This window comes from Corythoichthys intestinalis, chromosome 7, assembly GCF_030265065.1.
Source record: "Corythoichthys intestinalis isolate RoL2023-P3 chromosome 7, ASM3026506v1, whole genome shotgun sequence".
NCBI lineage: Eukaryota > Metazoa > Chordata > Actinopteri > Syngnathiformes > Syngnathidae > Corythoichthys > Corythoichthys intestinalis.
Window position 1 is genome coordinate 57,733,243 of NC_080401.1, and position 12,303 is coordinate 57,745,545.

Consider the following 12,303-nt stretch of genomic DNA (forward strand, 5'->3'; position numbering starts at 1 on the left):
CCTGCCTCCAGAGAGGGTCCCCGGTAAACTACGTCCGGGCAAGGGAAAACTAACTCCATTTGTATTAATCATCATAAGGGGTCTTTGGAATTATGCTTTGTCTGGTCCCTCACCTACGACCTTTTTGCCATGGGTGACCCTGCCAGGGGCATAAAGCCCCAGACAACATAGCTCCTAGGACAGGGGTGGGCAAACGATTCCACAAAGGGCCGAAGTAGGTGCAGGTTTCTGTTCGAACCCATCAAGAGGAAACCTTTTCACCAATCAGGTGTCTTGCAAGCGCAATCAGTTGATCGCAGTCAAGTGCGTCTTGTTTCAGTAGAAGCCTCATTGGTTAAACTGTCTGTGCTGGATCAGTTGGAACAAAGACCAGGACCCAATACGACCCTTGAGGACCTGTTTGCCCACCCCTGTCCTAGGATCACTGGGACACGCAAATCACTCCACCACGATAAGGTGATGACTCATGGAGGGCTGTTCATTCCCTGTACGACCAGTGTCAGAGTTTGGGCAGTAAGTTGAATTCATTCCCAGTGAGGGTTGGATTCAACCAAGGCTGCCAGTTGTCAGTGATTCTGTTCATAATTTTTATGGACAGAATTTCTAGGCACAACCGGAGTGTTGAGGGGGTCCGATTTGATGGCCTCAGCTTTGCATCTCTGCTTTTTTGCAGATGATGTGGTGCTGTTGACTTCATCAAGCCGTGACCAACTCTCACTGGAGCGGTTCGCAGCCGAATGTGAACCGTTTGGGATGAAGATCAGCACCTCCAAATCCGAAACCTTGGTCCTCAGCCGGAAAAAGGGTGGCTTGCCCTCTCCGGGTCAGGGATGAGATCCTGTTCATCTTGGATCTTGTATCTTGGGGTCTTGTTCATGAGTGAGGGTAGGAGGGAGCAGGAGATTGACAGACGTATCGGTGCAGCGTCTGCAGTGATGCGGACTCTAAACCGGTCCGTAGTGGTGAATAAGGAGCTGAGCTTAAAGGTGAAGCTCTCGATTTACAAATCTATCTGTGTTCCTACACTCACTTATGGTCACGAGCTGTGGGTCCTGAACGAAAGAACAAGAGCCTGGATGCAAGCGGCCGAAATGAGTTTCCTCCGCAGGGTGTCCGGGCTTTCCCATAGAGATAAGGTGAGAAGCTCAGTCATCCGGGAGGGACTCTGTGTCGAGCTGCTTCTCCTCCATATTGGCATCTGGTTCGGATGCCTCCTGGACGCGTCCCTGGAGAGGTGTTCCGGCCATGTCCCACCGGCAGGAGGCCCCTGGGACGACCCAAGACACGCTGGAGAGACCGTGTCTCTCGGCTGGCCTGGGATTGCCTTGGGATCCCGCCAGAGTAGCTGGTCCAAGTTGCTGGGGAGAGGGAAGTCTTGGCCTCCCTGCTAAAGCTGCTGCCTTTGCGACCCGACACCGCATTAGGATTATGATAGTGGGTGGGTGTGTGGATTGTTGGATGGATGGATATTACATTTTTCCTCTTTATTCTACAAATTGCCATTTTTTTTTTTGGCAAAGATGCCGATATTGGCTGTCTCAGTTTCACCAATAAGACGTCGCAACAAACACTACATGACTCCATTATACCGGTCAGAGGTAACAATGGTTTTTGCCCACCCAACGGCACTCCTGCTGATTGGATGGGTGATGTTTCAGTCTTGTTCTGGTCTGAATTCATGATTTTTGTGTCATCTTTTTGGCTTAACATGGTCATGTAATAAATTATAGTACAGTAATATCAGTTCATATAGATAAAGAGAGAGCACAGCAGCACATCCCCTCCCCCTGCACCTCTGGCAACAGGGCCATGGTCATCCTCCTGGTACCCAGAGCGGTCCTCGGACAATCCTTGCCGCCATTAATTAACCAGCCCGCAGGGACGGGACGAGGGGACGCGCCACCGCCCCCCCACACCGGCCCTCATCACTGTCCGCCCACCCAAACTCCCAGCCACCAACACAGCATACCGCAGGACCCCCACAGCCCACTAGGTCGGGGGCCGGGAAGGATCCCCACCCAGAGGGGCCGGCGATCAATGCCTGGGCCTATTGCCACCTTCTGATAAAGAAGCGTATTACATGATTACTGACCATTGGACAGCACAGACGACACACAGCAATGGCACATTTATGGATTCATTTTCCAAAAAAAACATTTAAATCAATTAGCGTAATTTTCGGACAATAAGGCGCACCTGACTATAAGCCGCCACCCACCAAATTTGACAAGAAAACGGCATTTGTTCATAGATAAACCACGCTGGACTATAGGCAGCAGCTGTCCTCACTGTATAATGGGAAATTTACACCGAAAGATATTAACTAGTAAAACCTTATTTGACAGCGACATCATAAAACTGTCATAAGACTAAATGAACCACCATGAAGCTTTAAACCAATTGGCTGCAAAGCTTCATTGCATCAACCAGCTTCATTTGGCCATCACTGCCCCCTTTGGGGAGACAATCAACCTCTGCTGCCAACTTCTGTTAACACTGTTGTTTTCCAACATGCCTCTTAGCATGCATTGCAGCACTACAGATAAATAACAATCCAAATTCATGTTCTGTGCTTACATCTTTCGTTACTGTTCCAGTTGTTTCATTAATTTCTAGTTATGGTATTTGGAAACACTTGACAGTGGCACAATAAGACTGTTATTAGACAATTATAATTGTGACATGACACTGCCATGAGCTTTAATAAATGCTTATGACATACTGTATGTCATTTTGTGTCATCCAACAAATTATCTCACTTTTGAATGAATTTCAAAGATCCATGCCAGACATAAATGGAGTTAGTGACATAATTTGCCGGATGACACTTAATGACATCTGTCATAAGCATTCATTAATGCTAATGATAGTGTCATGTCATAATTATGACACTCTTATGAAACTGCTATCAAATAAAGTGTCACCTATTAAATCAGATAAATCAAGAAATAGGCCGCAGGTTTCAAAATGAGGGGAAAAAGTAGCGGCTTACAGTCCGAAAATTACAGTCGGTGAAAGTGGTTCAATTTCCACAGCACACCAGACACTACACTAAGACACAGTAGTTAGAAAAACACTGATCCGGCAAATAGAGTGGATGTCTATCAATAGTTGCTAATGAGTTAAGAAATGTTGACTGACCTCCCACATCAGTCTGGTGTCGGAGCTTTCGTCCAGCTCGCACGGCAGCTTCTTCTCACCTGCGAAGGGCCCGAATTTTTCTCCCTTTGAAAGCAAATTCGGTCAGCATGAGTCGGACGCCAAAAATAAAATGTTCTGTTTCCCTTTTGTATAAAGACTTTAGAAAGTACATAACTTTTTACCTTGACTAATATGTTTTAGTCTAAAAATTAAGATTTAAAAAATGAAACGGAAAATTCAGTTACAGGTAGTTACAACTAGGGCTGCAGCTATCGATTATTTTCGTAGTTGATTAATCGATGAATTAGTTAGTTCGAATAATTGAGTAATCGGATTAAGAACATGAAAAAATAAAATACCTGAGCTGAGCCTCAAACGGTATTAAAAAAAAATAAATGAAGATCTATGTACAACAAAAGAACAGTTGGCTAAGAAACATAGCAAAAGTCCGCTAGCTTAAATGCTATAAAATGCTAACATTTTTTTTTTTTTTTCAATGCCCTTAACAAATGGTTCAGACACATATTCTCACAAAAATGGCTAAAATATATAAACTAAACTACTAAACTATAAACTACTATAAACTAAATTATGAATGCATTAAAAACATCAGCTCAAACTAAAACTTATGTTGGTCTTAACAGGGAGCAGTTGGATTCAGCCATATGAAATGAGGCAGACCAGAGGGCAGTGTATCCACCCTAATCAATAAAACTAAATGCAAACACTTTCAAAATAAACCGTTACAACGCCACTTTAATTAAACGAATACTCGAAGCAATAAAAATTTAATTCAAATATTTTTTAATCGAATAGTCGAGTTAATCGATTAATCGTTGCAGCACTAGTTACGACGTAGCCAACTTACATGATTTCGACTTTATGACGCCTGCGTCTCGTCGTTTTTTTTGTTGTTTTTTTAACGTTGACTTTTATTTTGTGATGCATGTTTTTATTTTGGTGCTTCAAAAGTAGAGCAGGTTGTACATCCGTACGCGAGAGCATTTACACACCCGCCCACCCCACACACGACATACGCACACGAGGAAGCAGCCGAGCGAAGAGGTGACAGCCTGCGCGCACATTTGTTACTTGTGAAGCATCCAGAGGCGATGGCTGTACATAACTGCTTTTTTAATTTTTATTGTGCATTTTTCAATTGTGGTTGAATACTTACGGTGAATTTATTTAAATTGTTTTTGATGATGTGCGTATGCTAAATGATACATGCTAATCATTTGTTGTTGTTGTATCAGCAGCTAATTGTAAATGCAAATTTGAATTGCTGTTATTGAAGATGAGACTGATTTAATTTCATTCTATTTTAGTTTCTTTCTGCAAGTGTTGACGTCACGAGCAGCTGAATAAAGTCAGCCAACTACACGGATGTCTGACATCTTCATTTCGGGGCTTAGCTAGCTGTTTAGCTAGGACTTAGCTCCAACATTTTGGCGAGGACAGTAAAATGGCGTACAATACATGTTTTTGAATAGTTTTTTTGTATTTAGAGGGTATTTAGGAGGTATTTAAAGGAAGGGTTAATTCCAATTTACGCAGAAATTCGTGTTACATTGCTAGCGCAGGAACGGAACTCGTTTGTAAACCTGGGACTACCTGTATTTGCATGAAGACTTAATTCAACCGGTATATCAGAAAAAAGAATGAGTACATTCGAAATTTTATGATTGGATTCTTAAAAACTTCAATCTTGTCTCAAAAATGTACCTTTATTTATATTCCAAAAAATATAAAATGTTTCTTTTCACCTAAATACAAAATGAAATGGGATAAAATTACAGATAAATATGATTTCACTCATGAAAATATCTTTAAAATATTTTTTTTCCACCCTGAAAAATACAACTTTTTTCTCATGGTTTTCATTTGAAAAACACTACATTTAAATAATTAAAATATTTTGTAAAAATTAAGACTTTAGTCTGGGGGGAGGGAAACATTTCTTGAAAATATGTATATAAGTTTTATTCTAAAAAATGTATTCCCATAGAAATATTAAATTGTTTTTGAAAATCTGGAAAAGAAAAAAAAATCTTGAAAATAGAAAAAATATAAACCATTTTGAGAACATAGAGCTTTATTTTCGTTTTTACGACGGCACTCTGGAAATACATTTTTTCTTGAAATCTACCAAAATATCCTTTTACTTTAAAAATACTTCAAAAAATATTTGTTTTCACGATATGATACCTAATGTGAATATTTTAAATATTTTAAATTTTAATCTCATATTTTTCTCACAATATATGGAAAATAATCACGTTTCACTGCCCTTGACAAATGAATTGGACGTCTACATTCATCAGTAGCAGGCAATGAGTTCAACCTTGAAAATATTTGATTTAAATTTGACTTAATTCTTTTAAAATGACAGTTTTAGACTGATTTTAATCTAGAAGCCATACAAGTCTTCCATTGAACTATTACAAATTTAAAGATGAAAATAAAAAGCTCCGGAAGTTATTTGTCCCACACCAGCCTGGCACACATGAACGCACCTCCGAACTTCCCAAACTACAGGCAGGGGGGCGTGGGGACCACAAACGTCATCTTCATCCCCTTTTTTCTTTATTTATTTTCCTTTTCTCCAGAATCTCCCGGAATTAAACCCAGCGTACATTCCGTAAGTCGCTTTATGTACTATTTACACGTTTATGTTGTCAATTCCCTTATTTTGAGTTGAACTCGACCAACGTGTAGCGGGAAAACATGGAGGTGGGAGGGAAGAAAGTTGTGTTGCTACGTGGCACTTTACGTCACAATTGCTCGAGTTTGACAGCGACTTTAAAAAGTGGGGGTGCTAGGGGGCACAATACGCCAAATTGGAACAAGTTCGGAAGCGGAACCCACCTTTTTGACCCGCCGAGCAGTGAATAAACCGATGCCATCCTGGACTTTGGACGACTGCAGGGAGAATCTGTCCGGCACGTACATCCCCAACATGGTCAAATTAAAAAGTGCTCAAAATGGACGCCGGAAGTTCGGTTGCCACTTCGTTAAAGCCTAGGGAACATTGTCACTTGGGGTTTGAAGCCTGTTTTTGATAGTCCAGGTTCGGGGTCTCGGTCCGCGGCCAGGTTGGACTTGTTGCTACTCGGCTAGGGGAAGGAAAGGCAAACGGAGCACTGTGATTGGTCCAAAAAGTTTGTAACCAGAAGCGCTGCATCCAATGCGGATTCGGCAAAATAAACATTGACTTGGCAACAGAATAGAATATAGAATATAGAAATAGAATATAACAGAATAGTTGCTTCAATAAGTATTATTCATTAATTATTATTTTTTTAATACATGTTTTTCAATAATTTCAATAAATTAAGACTTTTTAATAATATTGTTCTATGTCATTAACTCTTTCAGGGACAGTGGTCACAACAGTGGACAGCAATTCAATTGAAGACATTTAAACCTTTGTAGGGTTAAGTGACTATTTTTAGTCATTCATTGGGGGGAAAAAACCCTTAATGTTTTCATTATTAATTATTTTTATACTTTATGTATAATTTTTATGTTAATATAATTACATATCTAAATACATTGTAAATATAAGCTACATTAACGAAATAAAAATGAATAAAAACTTAAGTACACAATGGTTACAGCCCATAGGCGGAGTTTGACTTTTGGGCCAGGTTGGGCACAACATGTTGATGACCCAAAAACACCGTGTCAGCAAAAAATGAACTTTCAAGAATATTTAAAATAATAAGTTGAAAATGAGCGTTTTTTTTGTTTGTTTTTTTTTTGTTTCCCACCATTCTTGAGGGGCATTCTAAATCAGGCTGCTTAGGACAGTTATACTCGCCAAGATAGTTATCCATTGAATATGGTGTCGTGCCAATGTAGTTACCCCAGTCAAAAATTGTATCCCCTGGGCGGAGCCATATGGAGGTAGATTTGTGTCTTCATTATTCGATCAAAAGCTTTGCTTTTATTTATTTTTTTATTGCAGTCCATTTTTATTGACTGAAGCAGCTTTTTTGATTGAAGTAATGTTTTTTTGCATTAGGCTAGGACATGTGTGTCTTTATTATTCAATAAAAAAATAAGTTGCTTCAAACAAAAAATATATATTTTCAAACGAAAAATCACTTCAATTAAAAAAAAAAGAAAAAAATCAATAATAGAAAAAAAGTTTTTGAATGCGAAAAAAAAAATATTCGAGACTCAAATATTTGCATTTGAACACTTCATTTTTAAATAAAAAAGTTTGATTTTAGCAATCCTTTTTTGTGTTTGGGCCATATTATGGGTAGGACATTTGTTTCTAAATCATCCAATCCCCCAAAAAGTTGCTTCAATCCAAAAAAAAAAAATTTTTTTTCAAACAAAGAAAAAAATCATTTGAAAAATAAAATTGCCCTGTCCTAGTCAGTCATAAAAGAACCAAACTTCATGAATGTTTTTTGTGACAAAGAAGTATCTGTTCCAATCACTCTATCGGAGAAAAATCAGAGTTGTAGTAATAACTGGAAACTCAAGAGAGCCATGACATTATGTTCTTCACAAGTGTATGTAAACTTTTGACCACAACTGTAGATTTTTTTTTAAAGCATCATTTTATGCCATGAAACTAGTATGTAATGTAAGCATGCGACACTAAAATGAGAATGTAGACATAAAACCTAATAACAAGAAAACAGTGTCAAATAAAATGAATTTAATTCACAAACCAAAGTGAAAATCAACAGCAAAAGGCAAAATTATTTGTAGTAAATTTGAAATCTGGAAGAAATTTGAACAGGAATTCACTTAGATGTTAGCCTTCTAGGTTTTGAAAGGTTTTGTAAAAAAATTGCTTTATTATGAAATTCCGAAGGGTTCGGTGAATGCACCTGTGAAACTCGTGGGGTTCCGTACCTTCAGCAAGGTAAAGAAGTCATGGTTTAAAATCATGCATGGCACTGAAGGTTCCCCTGCTTAAACCAGCACATGTCTAGGCCTGTTTTAAGTTTGCCAATGACCAATTTGGATGATCCAGAGGAGTCATGGAAGAACGTTACATGGTCATATGAGATCAAAATGGAACTTTTTGGTCTCAATTCCACTCATATTGTTTAAAGGAAGAAGAATGATGAGTACCATCCCAAGATCACCATCCCTACTGTGAAGCGTTGGGGTGGTAGCATCATGCTTTGGGGGTGTTTTTCTGCACATGGTACTGGACGACTGCACTGTATTAAGGACAGGATGACCAGGGCCATGTATTGTGAGATTTTGAGGAATAACCTCTTTCCCAAAGTTAGAGCATTGAAAATGAGCCGTGACTGGGTCTTCCAATATGACAATGGCCCGAAGCAGACAGCCAGAATAACCGGGGAGGAGCTTCATTAAAAGCATATCAAGGTTCTGGAGGGTCCTAGCCAGTCTTCAGACTTAAAACCAATAGAAAATCTTTGGAGGAAGTATATTATTGCATATTAGTGTAGCAGTATAAGGATCATCACTACTTGATGGCAGTAAGTATCAAATTTAAGTTTTCATCGATGCCGACTGGGGTGGCAATTGGAGTGGCAAGCCTAACTTTAGAGTGGCAGTTGCCCCATTTTTCCACCTTGGTGGGTCCGCCCCTGCATTTCATTTCACAGCAGCACGATAGATGGAGAAAACACGATAGGATAATCGTCTCAGGGGGAGCGACAAATGCTTGTTTTTTACGTCAGCATGCGTAGCTGACGGCCATCTTGGATAGGGCAACCAGGTACATATTGTACAGCATCGGCACGTTGTGTCTTAGGACTCCCGATGCTGATTTTAGTGCCATATCGGTAGTATCAGTATCGGTGCAACACTAGTTCAAATGGATTTGACTGCTGTCGTCGTGGATGGCCGCCAACGTGTTGACAAACGTGATCACGCTCCCTTATTAAAAATCTCCCAAGTAGCCATTTTTCTTCGCCCTGTGTCATGTGACCTTGGGGAATGGAAAGCAGGTGTGTTAGTTTTGTTATTATCCCACGCGCTCACGGTGGTCACCGATGAAAAATAAAAGCTGACATCTTCAAGCCAGATGACACACTGTTTGCTATCAGGACGGTTGTTCGGCGTTGTTCGGAGCGTTTGTTTACGGCCATTTCCCCGCCGACTTCCTGCCGTGAGAGCGTTTGGTTAAATTCCCCCCGTGACGGCGGCAGATGACCTCGCGTGGTTTCATCCATGTTTACCTCGCAGTGCAACAGCTGCTTTGCTTTGTTTGGAAAACATTTTGAAAATGAATGGCAGACACAGAGAATTTCACACGGAAATAAAATACACATTTATTGAGATGACTTTTTTTCTTAAAAAAAAGAAAAAAAGCCATATTTTACTACTGCTACTACTGTTTTTTATCACTGCTTTATGGAAAAAAAAATAATTGTTTGCAAAACATAAAAAATGTTTTTGAAATTATTTTTTAAATTAATTTTTTTTTTTTTTTAATTTTATGACCTAAAATTCATTCGAATCGTTCGAAAATCAACAGGAAGTGACCAAAAATCAACAAAAATAACCTGAAGTGCCACAAAATTATCTTATTGGCTGCCTTTGACGGTCATAGACGTCCAATCCATTTGAACGTCTTTGATTATTATCTAAACAAGAAGTGAACCAGAAATGCTTCAAAGTCAACAGTAAATTGACTGAAATGCCCCAAAATTATCTTTTTGGCTGCCATTAATGCCCATAGTTGTCCAATCCATTTAAATGTCTTTGATTATTATCTAAAATTAACAGAAAGTGACCCCGAAATGCCCCGAAATCAACAGGAAGTGACCAAAAATCAACAGAAACCAAAATGACAAGCCCCAAAATCAACAGGAAATGACCTCAAATGCCCCAAAATTAACTTATTGACCGTCATTTATTTCCATAGACATCCAATCATTTTGAACGACTTCGATTATTATCTAAACCCAACAGGAGGTGTCCCAGAAGTGCCCCGAAATCAACTGGAAGTGACCAAAAATCAACAGAATATGACATAAAATGCCACAAAATTAACTTATTGGCTGCCGTTGTTGGCCATAGACATCCAATCCTTTGGAACGTCTTTGAATAGTTTCTAAAAATTAACAGAAAGTGACCCCGAAATGCCCCGAAATCAACAGGAAGTGACCAAAATCAACAGAAACCAAAATGACAAGCCCCAAAATCAACAGGAAATGACCTCAAATGCCCCAAAATTAACTTATTGACTGTCATTTATTTCCATAGACATCCAATCATTTTGAACGACTTTGATTATTATCTAAACCCAACAGGAGGTGACCCAGAAGTGCCCCGAAATCAACTGGAAGTGACCAAAAATCAACAGAAAATGACATAAAATGCCCCAAAATAACTGATTGGCTTCCGTTGTTGGCCATAGACGTCCAATCCATTGGAACGTCTTTGATTACTATCCAAAATTAACAATAAGTGACCCAGAAATGCCCCGAAGGTTACAGGAACAGACCGAAAATCAACAGGAAATTACCTGAAGTGCCCCCAAATTAATTTATAGCCTGGCATTGACGGCCATGAACATTCGTCCATTCGTTGCCATCCCTCACACTTCAAATGGATAGGATATATACTATTGATAATCTCATTGAAATATAATATACAGTATAGTACAAATCGACAAAGCAGACGACAGAGACGCATTTGTCTCTCAATTAAAGACGTTCCCCACCGAGACTCGGACTTTCGGCGACAGGCGCCAGCCGCCAGACCGTCCGCCGACTTTTCCCCGGACCGCCGGCTAACGTCAACCCGCGCCAAAAACGACACAAATCACATTTAGGACGCGGCGTAGAGGAGATTCTTTCAGACTCGAGCAAATATTTTCTCTGGAGGAAAAACCTCCCGTTTGGCCCAGGCACAAATGCTTCCATAGACTATTTTCCAAAATGGATGTGTGCAATTTTTTTTTCCCTCCACTCAAACCTGATACAAGCGCCCCACCCCCGCGCCGCCTCGCCTCCGCATCTCAAGGCCGAACGGCGCGTTTCCTGAAGCGGCGAGGTCATCCCGTGTTTTTGTTTGGACGGGGAATTACCGCTCTGACGAAAGATGAGACATGACACGGCCGACCGCACTTGTTGTCGTCACTGGTTGCCTGCCATTGACAGTTATAGACGTTGAAAGTGGGAGGACTACCTGTGATGTTCACCTTTAATGACAGCTGATTATTAAACATGAAATTGTTCAAGTTATGATGCTTTCATGTTTATGAAATCACCTCTTTGGACTAAATATAAATTCAGTATTCACACCTAACGCTATTCCACCTATAATATGAAGTGCACCAGTCCCTCCTGAAGCAAAACAAGCCCACGATACTCACTCGAAAATGCAGTAAATAAATGAAACAACACATCTAAGATTTTAGCATTTTTCTCATTTAAATACCGTAATTTTCAGACTATCAGCCGCTACTTTTTTCTCTTTGTTTCTACCCTGCAGCTTTTATGAGGAAGCGGCTTATTTATGTTTTTATATTTTATTTTTTTTATTTTACAAACGAGCTTCATATTTTCTTGTCAAAAATTAAAAAATAGATAATTAGACATATTGTCACGGAGCCCCTACAGGAACATTGACAGAAATAAAATAAATTTAAGCAATCTGGTGCGCACCAGAAACTTATCTGGTTAACATTTGCATTATATGGCATTTAAGCTCGCGGTCTTTTGCTATGTAAGTTAGCAAATTGTCATAAACATTAGCATTATATAGCATTTAAGCTAGCCAACTGCCTAACTTGCATTGCCAGTCTGATAGCTTAAATGCTATATAATTCTAATGTTTACAACAATTTGCTAACTTGCATAGCAAAATTCCGCTAGCTTACATGCGATATAATGCTAATGTTTACAACAATTGGATAACATGTATAGCAAAAGTCCGCTAGCTGAAATGCCACATAATGCTAATGTTTACAACAATTGGCTAACTTACATAGCAAAAGTCCGTTAGCTTAAATGTGATATAATGATAATGTTTACAACAACTGGCTAACTTGCATATGTAACAGAGTTATTATGGATATGTAAGAAAAAGGGGTTACACATAGCAAAAGTCTGATAGCTTATAAGCTAAATAATGCTGATGTTTACAATTGGTTAAATTGCATAGCAAACGTTTGCTAGCTTAAATGCTATATAATGCTAACGTTTACAC

General features: G+C 39.4%; 1 protein-coding gene and 1 long non-coding RNA gene across 2 annotated transcripts in view; one reads left to right on the forward strand and one right to left on the reverse strand.

The window, feature by feature from the left end:
• Positions 1 to 6,266, reverse strand: part of prdm5 (PR domain containing 5) — a 105,200-nt gene extending 98,934 nt beyond the window's left edge. Inside the window, exons 1-2 of the mRNA XM_057840218.1 lie at positions 6,010 to 6,266; positions 3,142 to 3,225 (exon numbers count right to left, since the gene is read on the reverse strand). Of these exons, the coding sequence (XP_057696201.1) occupies positions 3,142 to 3,225; positions 6,010 to 6,102 (177 nt within the window). The 5' untranslated portion in view covers positions 6,103 to 6,266. The remainder of the gene's footprint in view (positions 1 to 3,141; positions 3,226 to 6,009) is intronic.
• Positions 5,674 to 12,303, forward strand: part of LOC130918489 (uncharacterized) — a 54,237-nt gene continuing 47,607 nt past the window's right edge. Inside the window, exon 1 of the long non-coding RNA XR_009063764.1 lies at positions 5,674 to 5,782. This is a non-coding gene — a long non-coding RNA (uncharacterized LOC130918489). The remainder of the gene's footprint in view (positions 5,783 to 12,303) is intronic.